This window comes from Centroberyx affinis, unplaced genomic scaffold (genome assembly GCF_046629955.1).
Source record: "Centroberyx affinis isolate AG114_WGS23_722 - 3 ecotype Tasmania unplaced genomic scaffold, CSIRO-AGI_Caff_v1 ptg000713l_1, whole genome shotgun sequence".
NCBI classification, from domain to species: domain Eukaryota; kingdom Metazoa; phylum Chordata; class Actinopteri; order Beryciformes; family Berycidae; genus Centroberyx; species Centroberyx affinis.
Genome location: NW_027279330.1, coordinates 201,360 through 222,498, shown reverse-complemented (window position 1 = coordinate 222,498; position 21,139 = coordinate 201,360). Strand labels below are relative to the sequence as shown.

At 43.1% G+C, this 21,139-nt stretch overlaps 1 protein-coding gene across 1 annotated transcript in view; it reads left to right on the top strand.

The window, feature by feature from the left end:
- Positions 1 to 20,890, top strand: part of adam11 (ADAM metallopeptidase domain 11) — a 28,180-nt gene extending 7,290 nt beyond the window's left edge. The window contains exons 5-26 of the mRNA XM_071519517.1: positions 4,891 to 4,973; positions 5,427 to 5,490; positions 8,014 to 8,071; positions 9,285 to 9,442; positions 9,999 to 10,073; positions 10,217 to 10,288; positions 11,340 to 11,506; positions 11,830 to 11,914; positions 12,492 to 12,582; positions 13,139 to 13,190; positions 13,875 to 13,974; positions 14,620 to 14,691; positions 15,573 to 15,665; positions 15,789 to 15,869; positions 16,003 to 16,053; positions 16,161 to 16,224; positions 16,747 to 16,852; positions 17,091 to 17,210; positions 17,847 to 18,015; positions 18,881 to 18,995; positions 19,398 to 19,488; positions 20,495 to 20,890. Coding sequence (XP_071375618.1) covers positions 4,891 to 4,973; positions 5,427 to 5,490; positions 8,014 to 8,071; positions 9,285 to 9,442; positions 9,999 to 10,073; positions 10,217 to 10,288; positions 11,340 to 11,506; positions 11,830 to 11,914; positions 12,492 to 12,582; positions 13,139 to 13,190; positions 13,875 to 13,974; positions 14,620 to 14,691; positions 15,573 to 15,665; positions 15,789 to 15,869; positions 16,003 to 16,053; positions 16,161 to 16,224; positions 16,747 to 16,852; positions 17,091 to 17,210; positions 17,847 to 18,015; positions 18,881 to 18,995; positions 19,398 to 19,488; positions 20,495 to 20,534 — 2,007 coding nt within the window. The 3' untranslated portion in view covers positions 20,535 to 20,890. The remainder of the gene's footprint in view (positions 1 to 4,890; positions 4,974 to 5,426; positions 5,491 to 8,013; positions 8,072 to 9,284; positions 9,443 to 9,998; positions 10,074 to 10,216; positions 10,289 to 11,339; positions 11,507 to 11,829; positions 11,915 to 12,491; positions 12,583 to 13,138; positions 13,191 to 13,874; positions 13,975 to 14,619; positions 14,692 to 15,572; positions 15,666 to 15,788; positions 15,870 to 16,002; positions 16,054 to 16,160; positions 16,225 to 16,746; positions 16,853 to 17,090; positions 17,211 to 17,846; positions 18,016 to 18,880; positions 18,996 to 19,397; positions 19,489 to 20,494) is intronic.
- Positions 20,891 to 21,139: the final 249 nt, after the last annotated feature.

Genomic DNA, 21,139 nt, shown 5'->3' with positions numbered 1-21,139 from the left:
CACCAAGGGACTGAGAAATTAGAACTTGTAGTCAATTTACAGAACCAACCAACTCAAATTTTACACTACACACTGCTCTTAGCGCTGTAACCAGAGGATCAGTATTGCTGCTGATCATCAGTTTTTATTTAAATTTTGAATTTTAATATTTGCTTGGTGTTGCTCAGTGGCTAGTTATTATTGCATTATAATTTTTGCACATTTTTCAGTGGCAGCTGTAATTTCTGCTTATATTCTGTGTAAACTGAAAGCAAGCATGTAGTTAATTTATACAATTCATTAGTTAAAGGTGCATTAAATAATTTATGGCTTTTATCGACCTCTATCGGCAACCAAGGAATGTAACAACATCGACAGGTCTCCGGCACAGCTTACAGTAGCCTGTAATGGACAAAAATAATAAAGTTACATTTTCACAATGGAGAGGAGTAAGGTAGTTAATCAGAGCACAGACCCATCAGAGATGTCTAGTCAAGAGGTAATCATGATGCACAATAATACAGCTGTGCTATTTGATTTTTTTGGCTTCACAATGAAATGTGTTGTAACGCCTTTTGGTCACTCTATCTTTGAACAGTTGAAAATGGGAGGGTGGAGGGTGGGGGGGGGGGGGGGGGTTTCCATATCAAAGAGTACGGGCCGGGAAGTGAGTGTTTGAAAGCCAGTCAGCACATAGCTGACAGGCGCAGATATATTATGGTCATTCTGTTGTATGTGATAGTAAAAATCTGATTTAATGCACCTTTGATGTAATTCAGTTCAAGTAAATTCTCTCATACGAACACACACACACACACACACATTTTTAATCACGTACACATACCCATGCGCTTGTGTATGTCTAGATGTTTGTGATTATACACTTACTAGTTGGTACACTTACAAACATCCACACATTCATCTATGGAGACACTTACAATAGAATGCACAAATTGCTCATGTGGACATTTCCTTTTCTGTATACATGAACAGGGAGCCTCACCACATACCCCCCCACCCCCCTCCCATTTCCATCTTGATTTATTTAGTTTTATTGACCAGCCAATAAATTCCTCCTTCCTTTGTGTGTCACCTTTTTATTGGTCCCTGTGGATCCATGTTGTTCCATTGAGCTGGCAACTGGCTTGTTGGGATTGAATCTCAATGACACACAGCTTATAGTGGAATTGAATTAAGGATGGGGATGGGGTGGAATGATAGGAGCTGTTTTATATATTGTCACTGTCCTGCAGAAACCTTGCTTCTCCAATTTCTGCCATTTTTCTGCTTTGTGCTACAATTTCTCACATTTTCTCCCATGTGAAGAAAATGTTCCATGATTCTGGTACCAAGCAAACCATTGGTCATACATTGTAATCCTTCAGAAATACATGGGAGTCAATGGGGAAAATATACCAGGTTCATATGATTTTAGCGGAGGCTGTAGAATTTGGGGGGGGGGAATTTACAGACTAATGCATTGATTGTCAAGGCGTACATATTGGGCTAATTTTTACAGGACTTGGGCATGGATGATCATTACTATTTACTGAAAGAACCGACAGAATTTGCTTCTAGCACACCTAGATAGAAAAGAAGAATGGAAAAGCAAAATGTTCTTAATTGACCCTCCTGTCCTATCTTGTCCTCTTTCCAAATCTCCTCCCATCTCTTCTCCTGTCCTTCCTTCTCCTCTCCTCTCCTCTCCTCTCCTCTCCTCTCCTCTCCTCTCCTCTCCTCTCCTCTCCTCTCCCTCTCCCTCTCCCTCTCCCTCTCCCTCTCCCTCTCCCTCTCCTCTCCTCTCATTCAGTGCTGAGTCAAAGTCCAGATATAAACCCCAGCTTTACTAATTTGGTTAGAGTTGATAATGTCATGTTTAATCCTCTTGGACAGGTAAATGTTTATTTGCTTTTTTTTGTATACGTATGCAAGTTTTTTCCAAGTGCTCCGTCCATATAATAGGAATGTGATTTCAGAGTTTTATTTAGGTTTCTAATGAAGTTTCCTGCTTACCTGCTCCTGTCCTCGCAGCATTTCTGCTACTTTTTTGTGTTGTGTTAATTACATCCCTGATATCTTAAGCAACTGTGCTTATTTGTGTGCATGTGAGTGGCCATTATCTGAAGCATGTACGTCTCCTCTGAAAAGGACACTCAATCCCCTTCAGTTAGTGTGTGTGCCGTGTCAGGCAATTGGATTTCCTCCACTTAGCCTTGTAATCCTACCTTTTATTTATTTTTTTCTTGCCCCTGGCTAAGTGCTGTGGGCTGCCTCACTGTTCGGTATGAATGCTGAAAGTCTTTTCCTCCGTCAACAGAAGAACTGATGCTGAATTTAAATAAGATCCACCAACCTACCAATACTTACTCTTTCTAAATGGTTTGATAGAGCAGTCACCAGCTGGATCCAGCGGTATTTTGGCCATTTATTTATTGTTAGCATATTGAGTTCACTATAGGCTGGCTTCAGCGTGGTTCCATAGATCCAATCGATCCTTAAAATGACTAAGCAATACAAATGGTCAAATGTTTCAGCCATATTTCACAATCTTTACACACAGACCATCTGTGTATTAGACTAATACTAGGCTCAGGAATTTTAAATCTGTTTATTAAGCTACTACTAGACTGGTATGTAAGACTAATAGCACAGTAGACCCTGGAATATTTTTGAGAGTCAGTGCCAAAATGCATTAACCCTCAAGTTTCTTTCTCCAAGAGGTGTCTGAGATATCACATTTGAGTTAGAAATTTGGACCTTCAATTACAGCGCCCTGACCAGGTCAATCAGTGTAATTTGTAAGGACTAGATCAAGGATTTAGGGCCTTTCAACGTTTGACATTTTGATCTTTAATTATCGTGTTCCCATCAAGCCAATCAGTGTAATTTTTAACCACCACAACACAGTGCCAAAGCACATCATCCCTCCAAGTTTCGTCAAAATTGGACAAGTGGTGTCTGAGATATCACGTCTGATGGACAGACAAACACAGCCGACCCATAGTCCACTTCCGATTTCATCTCATGGGGGACAAAAAGCCTCAGTTTTTAGCTTCCTCTCAGTGCAGAGTTTGACTAATGTGAGGTGGAACAATGATGCCATGGTTCAAAGACAGCCAGGTCAGCCATTGATTTGCCATCAACAGGAACCTGGCTCACTGAGTGTGAGGTAATGCCTTGTATGATTTAGTCCACTTTGAAGCAGATTACAGCCATAATGTCAGGAATAGCCCTCTTCCATGCATGTATCCTGGTAAGGCAGATTATGCCCAAACCCAGTTTCATGAACTGGACTCGATGGGCTTGGTTTGGGTCAGGCTCAATTTCTAACTAGATTGTTTTGTTTTGGGTTGGGCTGGGATTTGTTTGTATTTTTGTATTTGTATACTTTATTATCCCTGTGGGGAAATTTGTCCTCTGCATTTGCATATACACACACTAGGAGCAGTGTGCAGCCGCAGTACAGCGCCCGGGGACCAGCTCCAGTTCTTTTGCCAGTGCCTTGGTCAGGGGCACTGACAGGAGTATTAACCCTAACATACATGTCTTTGATGGTTTGATTCAAAACATTGTGGGGAATACATTTTATTACCAATCCCTACTTAAGGTTTTAGTCGAGTTTGAGCTCACAAAAAGCCATTAGCCATCAGACATGGCTTTAGTTCAGAGAGAGATTTTTCAGGTTTGTGTTGGGCAGAAATTTTCAGCGCCAAGTGTGACTCAGAGTAAAGGTTGACCAAGCATAGAGAATAGCAGCTCCAGGTTACTGCTTTTCTTTTTGGCCTGTTAGGCGTGCCAGACAACAGCAGGCTCAGGTGGCAGACATGACTTATTGGGGTTCATTACAAACACCTGAAACTGACCCTCATCACACACACACACATACACACACACACACCAACCGTCCTATGTCCAAGGATCTACAAACTACATCTGATGTCTACTTGATTACTGAATGTTGAGTTCTCTCTAAAGTGTAATTCTCTCTCCCTTGCACAAGTTGTTGTTTCTATGCTCACGCATTTAAAAACGTACACTTGTTGTTTAACTGACACTGACTGGCCTGATCACAGATCGTCGTAATCTGATCATTCACGTACCATGAGAGGGTGCTTGGAAACACTATATTCTGAACACAATTATCCAGTTAAGCCTTTCCTGGGATTATGAATAATCAGAGTAAGGCACCTGGAGTTGGGATGCAGTGACTTGCCAGTATCTGCCTGTACTGTTTAAGAGCACTGAACTTAAAGTATCAGCTGATACAGAGCACCAGTTCCATTACTTTTACAGGAAGTTATACTTCAACCATTAGCTGGTGTTATTGGACAAACAAATTCTGATAGAGTCCATTTTTCTCCATTAGAGAGGTATAGCTTCCTTTTAAGTGAGAAAAGTGCAGAGGATCAAATTACTTTGCTTTGACTTTTGACGTGTTATAAATGGCTGTTGGTTGTGGATTTTAGAATATGGCAAATTCTCATACATACTATTTTATCCTGTATCAGCATTATGTGTGATGCTACTGGTAAGAATGCATCCCTAACCTGGAATACAGGTCACATAATCAGTGGTATCTGAACATGAATTTCTCTCATTCACATACACACAGCTTTTCTTTGGTGATACTCCTGAAACATATATTAGCCAGGAGCTAGCGTAGGTGTAGGTTTTCCCGGACACTGGACAGCCAGTCATACAGTAGTCACTGATAGCTGCCGGTCGACCCAGTAGGTCATCTGTAGGCCCCAGGCTGATGGAAATACTCACACGTGTGTATTTAGAGGCCAGGGGTTTCGGTGTGGGTTTCATTTTCCGATATTGATGTGAACGCATGACCAGACGGTGGAGCGTTAAGTGTCACACTCTAATCTGTGTGTGTGTATGTATGATTGATGTGTTTGATTCCAGGGAGGTGAGCACTGCTACTACCATGGGTGTGTGCGGGGGGTGCCTGGCTCCTGGGCCGCTCTGTCCACCTGCCATGGCCTGCGGTGAGTAGAGCGCTCCCACATAACTTTGTCACTTTGTCACTTCACTTCAGGTTTGGCAGCGTTCAAGCTTTTACATAATGCTGAAAGTTCACAAAAGCATTTACGCCTGGTTATTAACCAGGAAAGATGTTTTTTTCTTAGTTTTTCTGTTTTCCCCCAATGCCAGAACTTGATAAAATACACATAATACTACAGTAAAAGAAGCCCACCTCTTCCCAAACTGTCCCCTATATCCCAAATACAATCTGCCATATGCCGTTTACACAGATACACATGTACACCAGTTCACATACATCCAAGTCCATTTATATATAACTGCCCAATTAGAAAATGTGGTTGTTTTGTTCATCTTAAAGTAAATGTTTTGTGGATTGTTCAGCAAGTTTTTTGGATTCCTTTGAGTCACTTGTAATCTTCCTGCTATGTTTTTGTTTTGTGTTTTTTTTTTTGCAGGGGGATGTTTTCTGATGGGAACTTCTCCTATGGGATTGAGCCCGTTCTCTATGGCAGTGGAGAGGTGAGTGGGAGGAGGAAAGACTCAGTGGGGTGGACCAGCCGGGTGGATTAGTAGTAAACAAACATATGTTTTCTCGGTGTCAAGCTAGGCAGCGAGATCATGTGGAAAAACACAGAGCTTGCAGGCTAGAATATGCTCCAAAATATTCCCCTTGTTTTGCCTCCAGGATATTTTCAAAGGTGCAGCTTTCTTAGTTCCTTCAGGGATGGATGCGCACGAAAAGATTTCCTGAATTAATTAAACATCAAACATGTTGTTGGAGCCAAAGTTTCAACATTGGAGTGCTCTGAAAATGATGGTCTGTATATTCTTTTAAAGCAGTCGAGATATGGTTGAAATCTTTTAGTGTGCAGCCATCCTAAATCTCTCTCTCTCTCTCTCTCTCTCTCTCTGCCTCTCTCTCTCTCTGCCTCTTTGTCTGTCTGTCTCCCTCTCTCTCTCTCTCTCTCTCTCTCTCTCTCTCTCTCTCTCTCTCTCTCTCTCTCTCTCTCTCTCTCCTCTCTCTCTCTCTCTCTCTCTCTCTCTCTCTCTCTCTGTCTCTCTCTCTCTCTCTCTCTCTCTCTGCCTCTCTGTCTGTCTCCCTCCCTCTCTCTCTCTCTCTCTCTCTCTCTCTCTCTCCCACTCTCTCTCTCTCCCCCTGTCTGCCTCTCTGTCTGTCACTGTCTATCTCTCTCTCTCTCTTTCTCTCTCTCTCCCTCTCTCTCTCTCTCTCTCTCTCTCTCTCTCCCCCCCCCCCATCTGCCTCTCTGTCTGTCTCCCTCTCTCTCTGTCACTGTCTATCTCTCTCTCTCTCTCTCTCTCTCTCTCTCTCTCTCTCTCTCTCTCTCTCTCTCTCTCTCTCTCTCCCTCTCTCTCTCTCATATCTCGCTGTCTGACTTACTGGCAGTTCAGACAGTGTTACTATATCTGTGTGTTGCTGTATGGAAAGTATTGAGTTGATACATAATCCCCCAGAAACAAACCTCCTGTCTCATCTTCTCTCTGCGTGAGACATCATCCGAGAGAGAGTGAGACCGAAGGATAGAGATGGAGAGTAAGAGAGCTAGGCAGGGGGAGGGAGGGAATGAAGGAGAGATGGAAAGCTATTGAGGAAGAAAGAGACCTGGAGGAGAGAGAGGGAGAGATTGGAGAGAGGTGCAAAGAAATAAAAATTGGACACAAGCAAAAATTTTCAAAAATATTCACATTTGATTTTAGAAGAAATGGATTTAGAAAAAGAGTGACGTAAGGGAGGGGGAAGGAAGGGTGTGGAGTGGAAGAGGCCGAGCTTTTTTCCCATTAAGACCCATGGCAATCGAAGTACGGCTCAATTACATAGACTGGAGAGATGGATCAATAGCCTCCCAACTCTTCTTCAAACTGTCTCTCTCTCTTTCTCTCTCTCTCTTTCCCTGTCTACCTCCGATGGGTCATTTTCATAAAGTATTTATCCCCCATCTCAAGTGTACCGCAGTGTCCAGTAGTGTTATTGCCATTATATGACAGCCGAGTGATTGATTAATTATGCATTAGAACACTTTTCTCCCGTTGATGCTGGGCTACCTCAGAGGACATATCAACGCTTTTTTCACCGAGAAAAGCTTTTAAGGCAGAGACGAGCAGTAATACCACCGGATCAGCTGCTCATTTCAAAGTTTGCATGATTTGCCTAGCACAGTTTTTCTCTTGTTCAAGGGGATGAGAGCGCTCGTATAACATAAGCTTACATATCAGTTGAAGCACTGATGTCCCCGTCCGTGTTTATCAGGGTCAAAATTCATGATTCATTCAGATCAACTTCAACCTAAAAAAGCACAGTCATGCTTTTATCCAGTGGAGGGTTTTGCTGAGCATGCATACTCTTTGTCAGTGCCGCCCTGCTTCACATTCATACAAATATGCACATTATATATTATATTATTATTCCCCTCCAAAAGTCTGTGACCCATCTGGAGCAGTCTTACTTGGGGGGGTTTATGGCTTGAGGTGTTTTACTTTAGTATGACATTTTCGTTTTTGTATGGGTGTGTATAGGTAGGTATAGGTGTTCATGAAGGGTGAACCACCAAAATTGGCTGTTCTGGGGACCCATAATCGTCAGCAACGTTTTCTTTTTCATTGTCATTTTGGAAAAACTATTCCAAAAAGAATACAACACAAATAAAAACACAGCAAAGGTGATTCAGGAAATTCTCATTCTCTGTCCGGGATAATACTTTTTAAGAAGTAATTTTACCTTTTTGGTGTAGGTGCTGAAAAGTAAATATGTTGCATCAAAATAGTGAAATATTTCTTTCAGTGCTGTCTGTGACTTTGGGTTTTGAGAGATTAAAGCCACCACTATGTTGAATAATCTTCACTTTTGAACTAGCAGCTCAGAAATGAGGGTGAATAATTACATGAATGATTTTCTTGTCTTCTCTTTGTTTACTTTGATATATAATGCACCAATCATGTACTAACTGATTAACTGTCCCTCTGTGTGTGTCTGTGTCTCTGTGTGTTTCTCATGCTGTTTCCGACCCATCTGCCCACCTGGAGCAGAATGACCATGTGGTTTATCGCATGCCTGATGTCGAACTCTTCCCGCCTGCCTGTCCAGGTACGACCTCGACCCGCCTCACAGAGCATCTACAAACAGATACCTGGCCTTCTGTCCCTTCCACTGTAACTGTCTGTCTGTCTGCCATTTTGTCCCTCACGCAATGAAAATAATTTCCGTCTGTCAAATGCGATATCTAAGACACCACTAGACTGATTTTGACAAAACTTGGGAGGGATGACACATTTTCACACAATTTTCACACAAGTTGCAACATTTTGAAAAAATACAATTATGGCCTAATGGAGGCTCTATAATTAAAGGTCAGAATTTTAACTCAACACCGTAAGACTGATTCACATGAAGCTCCCTACACACATCCATCTTTCCTTTACACTCCTTTACACTTTCCTTTACACTTTGCTTTATAACTCCTTAACTGCTACATCATAAGCCAGAGTGACACAAATCTTACTACGCAAATCCAGCTATCCTTACAAAAAACTCTGAGACACCACTGGTCTGACTTTGATAAAACTTGGTGGGATGATGCACTTTGTGTTCTGGTGTTAAAAAAATATGCTGATTGGCCTGATGCTATAATGAAAAGTCACCTTGAAACACTGTAACTGCTACACCATGATGAAACTTGGAGGGATGATGGATCTTGTTACTGGTTGGCCCCAAGGGGGGCCTGCATCACTCCTGTTCACTGTCGCCTTGTTTCTCCTTGACATTGGATGGTACAAAGCAAATGTTCTCTGATGCAAGTCTGTTTTAGTTGTGCTACACACACACACACAGACACACACACACCCTGCCCTTCCTCAAGTTGTGCAGCTGCCCTCCTCGCCCTTGCTAAGCATCTCATTTGGCTTCCTCTCCTCTCCTCTGTCTCCTCTCCACCCCTCTGCCTCTTTCCATCCGTCTCTCCCTCCTTCCTGTTACCCAACTCCTGCCACTCCTCCCTCCCTGTCTCCTCACCCTTTCCTCTCCCCATCTGGCCGGTCTTCCTCTCTCCTCTCCTCTCCTTCTTCCTCTCCCTCCTCTCCTTCCTCATCTCCTCTTCTCTCCTCTCTTTCTCCTCTCCACTGGCTGTGTGATATTGATTTCTCCTGCAGATCAGCGTACTAAAATACATGGCTTTATCCATCCCAGCGACTGATGACTAGCCACTTTTTCACTCACTCTCTCTCACTCCCTCTCCCTACCATCTGTGTGTGTGTGTGTGTGTGTGTGTGTGTGTGTGTGTGTGTGTGTGTGTGTGTCCCAGGTTGCTCTGTGAACAGCACGCAGCCTGAGGGGCAGACAGACCGCCACAGCGATGTGGACGGTGAGGCGGAGGGAGACGAGGAGGCAGAGATTGGAGACGACTGGTCTGAGCAGGAGGAGCCCGTCTTTCCAGAAGGCCTGAGACGCTCCAAAAGACAAGTCAGTTCTCCCACGCTCTCTCTCTGAGTCAGATAAGCATATTCACACACGAGCTCGTTTGAGCACCAGCAGGCTTGCCAGGAACACATTTTGTACACACTGCAACAGGGTCACCACCAACACAACGACAGAGCTGTGAGACGCAGCCATATGCAAACACGATCAATGTTTTACAAAGCAGCCCATCTGATATGCAACAGTGAAACCCAATCAATGCCATATTTCCATAGAGAAGGCGGTAGCAGCGTCTCAGCTCTCCAGTCTCCCTTCCATGCTAGTAAAAGTAGAATCCCAATGTAATCGGACACGGACGCTGCAATATACCTTTTCAGACGCACAGCAATATTCTGTTGAATGAATGAATGATCGCTGTCTGCTATCCTCTCAAGGACACAGACTCTAGAGTTTCACCGGCATCAGCGTGTGTGTGTGTGTAACAGTTTCACCTGCTGGGGGTGTGTGTGTGTGTGTGTGTGTGTCTGTTTGTCCTGTGTGAAGGTGATTATGACAGCAGACTCAAAAGTCTGGCTGTATGGCTTTCTTTTGCCCCCTTCAGGTGCGACGAGGCCAGCGCACAGTTCAGACCGAGACCAAGTACATTGAGCTGATGGTCGTCAATGACCACGATCTGGTAGGTGTAGGAAGCTTTTACCTTTTTCTTTGTAACTGCAATATAAAAGTAACAATATAGAAGTGAACCTTACTCCTGAAAAGCAATTACACTCTCTCCTCTCCTCTCCTCCTCCCCCTCCTCCTCCTCCTCCTCCTCCATAGTTTGTCCAGCTCCGTCGGTCGGCCTCCCAGACAAGGAACTTTGCCAAAGCAGTGGTTAACATGGCCGATGCGGTGAGAGCACATTACAATGGTCTCTACTCAAATTGAATAAAACCCAGATAAGATTTGTTCAGAATATAACACAATCTATGTTGCTGAGGAGGTGGCTGTACTGTGAGCCCTTCATCTATATCAGTGATTCTCAACCTTTTTCATATCAAGGACCCCTAATTTACTACACATCAGGGCCACGGAACCCCATTTGATGAGATTTTGTCTCTCGGACCCAAATCTGAGAATATTTTTATTGTTAGATATGATTTTGTCCAGAATTCCATGACTATCTGTATTGTAGGTAGAGAGATAACAGTGAACTAAAAACAGTCATTCTTCTACATTCTCTAATTGTGTTCTTGTAAATGAAATAATAGTGAAGTTTAACAGTTCATCAATTTTCTGGGGACCCCCTGGAACCCCCTCAAGGACCCCTGGTGGTCCCCGGACCCCACGTTGAGAAACACCGATCTATATTACATTGTGAAGCACTTTGTAACCAGTTTAGAAAGGTGCTATAAATTCAGTTTTATTTAATTTTTTACTCTGCTGGTACATTTTGGTAATTCAGAATCCATTAGCTACTGTGGTTGGTTGACGAAAAGTTTCATGGCCATACTACAACCAGTGGTATTCAGGCTGATAGCCAGGTGTAGCCTATATGCCCAGAGTTGGCTACACTCCTCATACCTGTTTATATCCTATCAGATTGCAGGTGCATTCTGTTACCAATAGAAATGTTCTTTTGTAAATTTGGAAAGTGTCATGTATGGAAACACTGAGATAAATAAGGTAATTTTGCCTGTAAAATTGCCTGTATTGTACAGCTCTCTATATAAACTCTATATAGCTCTCTCTAAGCATGCATGATTTTTTTGTTTTCTGTAAAGCTCTTTCCCACATACTTAGTTGTTAAACGCGCTCTATCAATAAACTTGAGAGGGAAGATGGTAAACAACGGATAGTACGACAAAGGAAGATGACTATGAATTTTGGCTGTTGTGGTTGCACCTCTGCTCCTAGATCATACTTGATCTTGCTCATGATTTTCCCTTTTTGATGTGGCCAGATCTACAAGGAGCAGCTCAACACCCGCATCGTACTGGTGGCCATGGAAACCTGGTCCTCCCACAACATGGTCTCCGTGGGCGACGACTCCTTGCTCACCCTGCGCGACTTCATGAAGTACAGGAAGGAGAGCATCAAGGAACGCAGCGACGCCACACACCTCTTCTCGTGGGTTCAGTCCCCCTCAGACCAGGGCCTGATCTTGGTCGGCTCATATATTGTCCTGTTGAAACCTTGCGTGTTCAAGCAGTTTAGGAAAAATGGATGATTTTTGCCATGGAAACCCATATATTGTGACAATGCATTATAAAATGATTTGGCTTGCTTCCAGGGTCATCAAACATTTTGTACACATAGAGGACAATGTCACTTGTCAATTACAGAAATTAAACAAAAACAAACAAAAAATGGATGGATAATTGAACTGATGAGGTGGTACAGCTTTGGTCTGAGTTCCTCCACATGACGCAGTCTCCCTGTGTTTCCTGCAGGGGGAGGACGTTCCTGAGCAGTCGCAGCGGGACGGCCTACATCGGGGGCATCTGCTCCCTCACCAGGGGTGGGGGGGTCAATGAGGTAAGACTTGTGCCAACTCCACTGTATAGAGTAGCCTTTGGTTGCTGTTAAACACAGAAAGTGACTTGGAGAGGGAGAGACAGAGAGAGAGACTGGTATGTCCACAAAATGCCTTCAAATTCATGGTATGCAAAACTAGTGCAGTGCCCATTCAAAATAGGCGTAGGTTATCAGTCACTTGCTTTGAGCCCCGCTGCTGCACAGAGCGCTGTTCACTTGTTTATTCAAAGTTTATTAATATTGAACATGTCGCGTGTCCAATCCGACACTGCACGTCCTTGGGTCCCCAGCAATACAAGTGTGAAGTAGATCGGACGAATGGTTCTTGAGATATGCAAAGGACACACATACACTCAGAGATTCCTTGCTTTATAGTATGATATGGTTGGTTTTCATTTCTAAATTATTCTTCCATATGATCCTATGTTGTTTTGGATGGAGGCAGCAAGAAAAGTTTGTTTTCACCTACACTCCAGTATTAAAGCACCAATTCCAGTTTTGCTTCTGGTTTTAGTCATGTTTGTGTGTGTATGTGTGTGTGTGTGTGTGTCTGTGTGTGTGTGTGTGTGTGTTTCAGTATGGCAACGTGGGCCCCATGGCCATCACGTTGTGTCAGACCCTTGGCCAGAACATCGGCATGATGTGGAACAAGGAGCGGCCCACGGCAGGTGAGACCAAAGAGCTTTAACCTGACCTGCGAGCATGAGCCATGGAACGCACGGTGGTATATTGCATATTCATTGTTTGCGTCCTTGCACAATGATTCATGGGAGATTGGCGGACAGGGACAGTTGGCTCTGTCACGGCTCAAAAAAATGAATGGGCTTCAAGTAGGCAGTTGCTCTTCTAGAGGGTTTCTTAGACTAGATGGAAATCCACCATTCATGGCTCAGATAAAATTTGATGTTTTCATTGAGATATCCTGACTTTTGCATGTGCCTCCACAGAACTCAAGCTGTTCATCATGCACATAGTGCTGATGCAAGCTTCTCTGCAGTATTGTAAACCTGTGGCATTATACAACCTTCATTTGATTTACCACTTTAATTTAGCTCTGATAAAACGCTGCATCTAGCCTTTATTATATGAACTACTCCCCCAAGTGGTGGGAGGCCAGCAGTGCAGAGCATGACTGTAAAAGGCACTGGAAGTTGTATTGTCCTGTGCAGTTACTTGGCTATTGACAGGTCTTGTGTGTGTGTGTCTGTGTGTGTGTGCATTCAGGAGACTGCAGGTGTCCAGACCCATGGTTGGGCTGTATCATGGAGGATACAGGGTAAGCACTTATTTATTTACAGTAAAATAATCGGAGACCTGCACTTAATAATTTTCTCCCACGTGGTGCAAAGAATTCTGACCTAAAACTGGAATCAATGGAAAAGAGGACAAAAAAATCGCACACCAAATCACTTATGCATTTTTTTTCTGTAAAATATGTTTTGGTAAAATGTCCAAAATGTCTGCCAACAATCCTGAAGGAAGTCTTAACGCTGGTGTTTCCTTCAGCATAACCAAACTCTGTAGATCTCCCACTAATTTCCCACTGAAAATAAACCAACGAGTTGCACAAATAAACATTAACCCCTCCTGACTTTTTCCCATTTTTTGCGCTGAAAATACTTCAGATTGTCTGTATTTAGGATGTTTTTGTGTTAGGCCTGTGTAAATTACTCTATTCTAACAAACAAGAAAGGACATTTGATTAATTAAATTAATTTATGGGAAGATTTAAATTAAACTGTATCATCATATAGTTTGTAAAAGTAATCACTCCCGTGTTTTATTTTGGACTAAATACCATAAATGGCCAAAATTTGTTCAACAGTATATTCTATTTATTCAGACTTTATTTTTAGGTGTTTTGAGCAATATTTTCCCCTCAAAGCTTTTCAAATTCTAGGAGACTAATGTAATATTGAATTGATTTCTCCTGTTTCTCCTCCATGTCCATGTCAATCAGCTACTACCTGCCCAGGAAATTTTCTCGCTGCAGTATAGACGAGTACCTGCGTTTCCTCCAGCAGGGAGGAGGCAGCTGTCTCTTCAACAAGCCCAGCAAGGTGAGAGTCGCTTGGCATCAGAGAGGCGCTTTCTGGGGTTTAATCACTGGTTTGGTGATAGAAATGTAAGAACAAATTTGACAGTTTTCACTGGGACGGCATAGGTTCACAACAAGGTTCCTGTTTATTTGTTTTTTATTTTTAATTTGTTCTTCTCTCTTTACTGTTTATCTTCATTGTACTGGCTGAAAGACAAACCAATTAAGCCTACACATTTCACATTGGTAGAACATTTTCGCTGTCACTACCAGCTTTCAGGCTGTTTTCTCAGCTCTCAATATCAGTAGTTGCAAACAGGCAAGATAGAAAAATATGATCTGGGACACAAAAAGAATTCTACTTTTTCCCTATTCATAATTCAAAATTTTTGACTAGGATTTCCAAATATTTGACTAGGATTTCTAAATTAAAGTAAGAAAGTGGTGCTGCCTACGGGTCCTCAACATTTCATCACGTGGTTGAGCATGCATGAACTCCGAGATAGGGGTAAAGTACATGCATTTAACAATGAAGTTCTACCAAAGTGAAATGTCCTCTAGTATGTAACATAACTCTTCATTTTGGTTTTAATGGATTCTAATTGACAGCTCTGATGAATCATGCTGTTTGAGTCTATAAATCCCTTCCATAATGTTTTTCCTGTAGCTGCTGGACCCATCAGAGTGCGGCAACGGATTTGTAGAGCAGGGAGAGGAATGTGATTGTGGATCCCAAGTGGTGAGTACACTTGAATTTACTCATTTCTTATTGCTGTGGGAAGCTGTGCACACTATGCGATGGGGCGAAGATGGGCTGTCTGTCACACACATGAAGACAAGGGAACACACACTACCTGATTTCATCATTCAGAAACATTTTCCCATCCATCCAGAATAATTCCCTGTAAATACAATTACAAAACAGATTTTTGCTTCATGGCAAAGAAGCTGCAGTTTACAATTACGATTACAAATGTATTTTGAAGTTACATTATTACAAGGACAATAGTGATGAGGAATTGTGTATGAGGCTTTTTTCACTTAATTTGTAATTGCATATGTATGTGGATAGATCCAGGCACATTGCCATTTTATACCATTATGAGAATTATTTCTCCCAAAAAACAATCGGCCTTATCAAGAACTTATGAAGAGTTTAGCAAGTGGAGTTGGGAATCTCTACTGATGTAAACTGTCTATGTGAGTGGGAGCTGTTGTTGTTAAGAAAGCGATGTCTCTTCCAGTTCATTCTCTTTTTCTTCCCACTTGAGTTAAGCTCCCATGGCTATTGCAGGATCACACTCAGATTTCAGTCTTGGCGAGTCTCCATACAAACACACAGGCCCGGCCAGACTGAACCTAACAAAATCACACATGTTTGAAAAAATCTCATCAGGCTCCGACTGGTCTGGAGTCTTCGGGAGAGCCGGAGTCTCCGGTCTTTAACCTATTCACACTACAGGATAATATTTGCTCACCGTTGTGCCGGAGTTTGTAGAGAGGAGGTTACTGAATGACACTTAATGGATGGAGCATGAGTACAGGACTTCAAGGCATGATGCAAAACACACTGAGACTCAACATCTACTACAGCTGTGCTAAGTATTCTCTGACTCATAGGAGTGTGCCCGGAGCGGAGGGGCCTGCTGTAAGAAGTGCACCCTTACCCACAATGCCATGTGCAGCAATGGCCTCTGCTGCAGGGACTGCAGGGTGAGCTGCTTCTACACACCACTTTAATTGGTTAGTTTGTAGTCACTGGTGATCAAGGCCATGATTGACCCTCTTCTTCATCTCTCTCTATTCTCTCTCTTGCTCTGTGGTTGTGTATGACAGTACGAGCTGAGAGGGGTGACGTGTCGCGAAGCTGTCAATGACTGTGACATTTCAGAGACCTGTATGGGAGACACCAGCCAGGTAAAAAAAAAAAGAACAAACATGTCCGTGGAATTATCAAAATGCCTTACAGCCCATACTGACTGAATCTCTATATCATACCTTTTAGAGAATGTACAATTGTGAAGCACAGATAATGTTCTTTGTCTTGCAGTGTCCCCATAATGTCCATAAGCTGGATGGCTACATGTGTGATGCTGGCCAGGTAAAGTCAGGCTAACTGTGGGATCTGGGTTTGTCAGTGTCTCTTTTGTTTAATTCCCCTTTCTAAGACCCCGCTCTCTCCGCTCCCCCCTTCTCATTCTCTGTCAGGGTCGTTGTTACGGCGGTCGTTGTAAGACCAGAGATGGCCAGTGCCGGACTTTGTGGGGACACAGTAGGTTTGGATTGGATATTGAACTTTAATTCTTGACGCTGTATGGCCCTCTGATGGTTGCAGCAGGAATTGCATGGCAGTTTGTGGTGGTGGTTTTCTTAAGATATTTTATGATACTTGATAAAAGCCATGAGGAAATACATAATGACACTTGAAGCAATGTCTTGACATTTTTTATTTTTTATTTTTCATTAAAAGGGCTCGTCACAATGTAAGGAAAAAATATTTATTGGCATTCATGTTATCTGAAAAATGGCATGTTAGCTTTGTTAGCATTTCTCATTAAAACCAATGGGTGCCTATAGTCATATAGGTACATATAGGTAGTAGTACCTATTGTTTTGAGGAATGATATTTAATCATAAAATGCCATGTTTGGGGAAGCTGAGGGGCACATGTAGAAATACAATATTTTTTTCACTGTGAAAAGTGCCTGCTGATGAGAAATGACTGACCAGAATTACTAATGTAAAGCTATGGCTTGTAGTGCGCTGAGTGAAATGCTCTGATCTCCCTTCCCAGACTCCGCTGACAGGTTCTGCTATGAGAAATTCAACTCTGAAGGCACAGAGAAAGGAAACTGTGGTCGGGATTCCAGTGGTCAGGGATGGGTGCCGTGCAACAAGCAGTGAGTGAACAGCATGACTCCTTAAATTCCACTTTGAAGGCTCAAAACGTCTGTGCAAGCGTAAATTCACATGCACCTGCTTTACATGACCTTTATTTCTTGACCTGCTTTGCACACACAGGCAATGCCACATGTAGTTCTTCAGCTTTGAGTGTCTTTCTCATGTTTTTTTCCATCATCTTGCTTTCTGTCTCGTCTTCCCTCCCTCCCTCCCTCCCTCCCTCCCTCCCTCGATCAGAGATGTTCTCTGTGGTTTCCTGCTGTGCACCAACCTGACAGCTAAGCCGCGGTTTGGAGATCAGCAGGGGGAGCTCACCAGTTTGACCATCTACCATCAGAACAGATACCTGGACTGCAGGTCAGACAGCTTTTCTCAAGGCTTTGGTGCCTCTCTGACAGTGTGGTGGGTTTGGCCTGAGGATACGGGGTTGAAAAAAAAAAAAAACCTTAGGGACCTACAGAGGGCTACTGAAACCCTTTCAGATTCCCTATACTAGTAAAAGACAGTAGGATTGGTATTGGATCTCAGTCACATGCAATAAATAACACCTATAATTTGTTTAATTTTGTATTTTCATTTAGGATGGTCAGACAAACAGTTTAGTGGGCAGGGAAACCCCAGACTGAGGCAAAAGAGTGACAGAAAGTAGAAGCACTTAGAGAAGACAAATGGCAACGTAAAAGAGAACTAATAGGGGTGAAAGTGAGAGAAGGGAAGATTAGGAGGTGAAAGGGGGAGGGGAGAAAGAGGTGAAAGTGAGAAGAGTTGCCAAACGGCGTCAGAGAAGGCACCGATCTAGGAGGGACAACCGATCCTGGACCTGAACCTGACACCTTCGACACCAGTCAAATAGTACTACTAGCCTGCTTTTTTCACTTTGGGCGACGGCCAGTAAAGGCTGGAGGAAAACATTGGAGGAATAGGATAAAGAAACCGTCCCGCCTCCTGTACTCCCCTGACTTTCTGTGACCCTCTGACCCGTACTGTTTGCAGGGGCGGCCATGCAGTGCTGGAGGACGGCTCGGACCTGGGCTACATAGAGGACGGAACGCCGTGCGGGCCGAACATGATGTGTCTAGAGCGCCGCTGCCTCCCTGTCACCACCTTCAACCTCAGCACCTGCCCCGGCTCCTCCTCCTCACGCATCTGCTCCCACCACGGGGTGAGTCCGGTCTCTGCGGTCTGGTCCCACCTCAGGGTGTCGACCTCCGCCCAGGGGGAACGGAAGGCAGCCTTGACGCACGCGAGCTCCATATGAACACAGTTTGTGTGCCTTGGCATTCATGCTTCTCGCGCTTTCATGATGACAATGCACCTGAAAACTCCAATACAAAACAACCCCAACAACAGCAAAACACAACTATATAACATTCATATTCGTTTCGGCATCAAGCATGAGCCAGGCATTAGGCTGAATTTATACTTGACTGCAAAACTATGTGTCAAAAGAAAAAGACCATGGTTTTCTTTCTTCAGCTAATCATAATGCCTTTCTTTCTTCATAGGGTGAATTTGAAAGTAAACCTAATGACTGGAAAAATGGGTGTAGTTGAAGAATAGAACATACTCAGACACAGAGAAAATTAATGAAAAATCCTCCTTAATATATGAAAAATATGAAATGCAGCATAAAATCAAATTAAAAGATAAATATATAACAAATGAGAAAATATGAGGGGGAAAAAGTGAATTTATAGTGTATATACAGGATGTGTAAAATGTGCATCGTGTTCTCAGTTGCACGCAGCTTGTGTTGTCTTGTGCTGCCTCCAACTGCTTTAAATATTCCCAGTGTTGAAATACCAATCAGGAGAAAAACTAGGTCTTCCACATGTTCATGTTCATGCTGTTTTGATTGTTGCATTGTAACATTCATGCAGTAAATTGGACTTGTTGAATTTAAATGACACATTATGACTTTGGCTAATTTGGTTGTGGATTGTGGATCTGAACAGAAAATGACAATTTGGAAGTATCAAATTTTGAGTCTGAATCTGAACCTTTTCCTCCTGCTGTCTCTCCTGCAGACTTGCAGTAACGAGGTGCGGTGTATCTGTGACCCAGACTACACAGGCAAGGACTGTAGCGTGTTTGACCCCATCCCCATTCCCACCCCTCCCGAGGGCCCAGAGAAATACAAAGGTAACTACACTGAACACATGGTGCTCTCAACAACCAGCCACAGTATGGTACAGTGTTTGTCCTACCTTCAGTCAGCAACAGTTGCTCCTCACATCTGAATGTGATAAAACCACAGGTGCAATTCAGAGGATATCTAAATAAGTCAAAAGTCCTCAAAAACAGAGCATGGTTGTTTTTCCTGTTCCACTATCTATATTCAAATTGCCTGAAGTGGTTAAATACATGCTAAATAAACACATTCTTGGGCATTTTCCATCTTTTTACTACCTTTTGATGCTATAATCAATACTGATACCAAGTACTGGTATGGTAACAACAGGTATCACGTTTCGGTACCCAGCCCTATCACATACTGTTGTTTTTTTTTCCCTGCCTCACTGGCTGACTCCTTCACTCCCACAGGTCCCAGTGGTACCAATATCATAATAGGCTCCATCGCTGGGGCAATTCTGCTGGCAGCGATAGTCCTAGGGGGAACTGGCTGGGGATTTAAGTAAGAGCTCCGGCATGCCTCCGTCTGTGTGTGCCTGCTGTGTTCCTCTGTCAGCTAACACACATGCCTGCGGCTGACTGTTGAATGCTTACTCACCGCAAAGACTTGTATGCTTGCCGTGTTACCCATAGTCATGCTGTGCACGGTTTGCCCTCCTCTGCAGTATGGAAGAAGGGGTTTTGTTAGAGAAAAAGAGCACCAATGGCACTATTTATAAGCCCTCACTAGCCCTTTTGGCTAGTAAGCTCTTTGATGAACTTGCCATTGTGCAATAAGACGATCGGCAGTAGTTTCACCGTTATGTGTCTTGTATTTATTTAGTTTGCTATGGTGTACAATGCTGTTGATCAAAGAGTGTATTTGCCAACAAATTGGTATATTCCTTTTAAGTTAGGCAGTGGTATAGTGATGCAGACTTCCTACAGTGTAAATTAGTGTTTATTCTAAAAATGACTAAGGAGCTGTATTGGACCCTTCCACCCCCTGACTCTCCATGTTCCACTCCACACGGCTGGATATGAATCGCAATTGCTCTGCTGTAGTTTGTTTTATTGGCATTCTGCACTATCTTGCCTCATGCTGGCTTTGCTGTGGCATGCCTTCTGCTTGCAATGAAATAAAGAAGCTTGTCTCAAACTGTAATCTTTTGGCTTAACTCCATGGCTGTAGCCTAGAAGATAGCTTTAGTTCTGCTGTAGATCTGATCTTGGAGCTACTGCACTTCATGGAAAATTCTCATAACGTTGTATGCCAATAGACTATGCAGTGCTAAGGTTTTTTTGTGGATAACAAAAGACAAAGATGGGAGATATACTCAAATGAGCAGAAATACTTTATTTTGTGCTTTGCTTTCTAAAATGCGTTTGTTGCATGATTTTTCATACCGCCTGTTGCCTTCTTGGGACAAAAGTTGATCTTCTTTCTCATCTTTCTACCTCTCCTGTTCTCTGCTCCCTCCTCTCGTTCCTGCTCTCTCCTCACTGCTCCTGCCTCACTGCGGATCCAGAAACATCCGAAGAGGAAGGTATGATCAAGCCATGGTCTGAACTCACACCAAAGCAATAATGTTGTTGTTCAGCATTGAATTTGTCAACACAATGCCATCACATCTGTTTCGTCTGCAGCTCCCAGCCCCTGCTTCCTTAACCTCTGTCCACCCACTTTAAGGCATTCCCAAGCATTGTCCACCCATTATACATTCACACATACAACATAATGTAATTCCCTACCTACATGTGAACCAGCTCATGAACAGTTAAGGACAATAGTATATCCTAGTTTGCTTCATCGTATTCACTGCATGTCCCACAATGACTTGGCTGCCATTTCTAGGATATAGCTGCTATTTTCAGTGGGGCTTTGCCTTTTGCATCCCACAGCTACAATACACACTGTTGAGTCAGACCACCATGTTAACTTTGTAATCTTTATTTAGTAAGAGAGCCAATAAAAGGCAAAATCCTCTTTGAAGTGCTTGTTTTGGTTTCTTTTCCAACATTTTATGATTTAGCCCATACAGTGTTTTCTTTTTTTAAATCTGTTCTTAGCTGCACTGTCCCTTGGGTCAGATTTCTCAAACTTTGTTCTGTCTTCCTTCCCTCTCTCTCTGCCCCTCTTTATCTTCCTGTCTCCCCCCCCTCCCCCCGTTCCT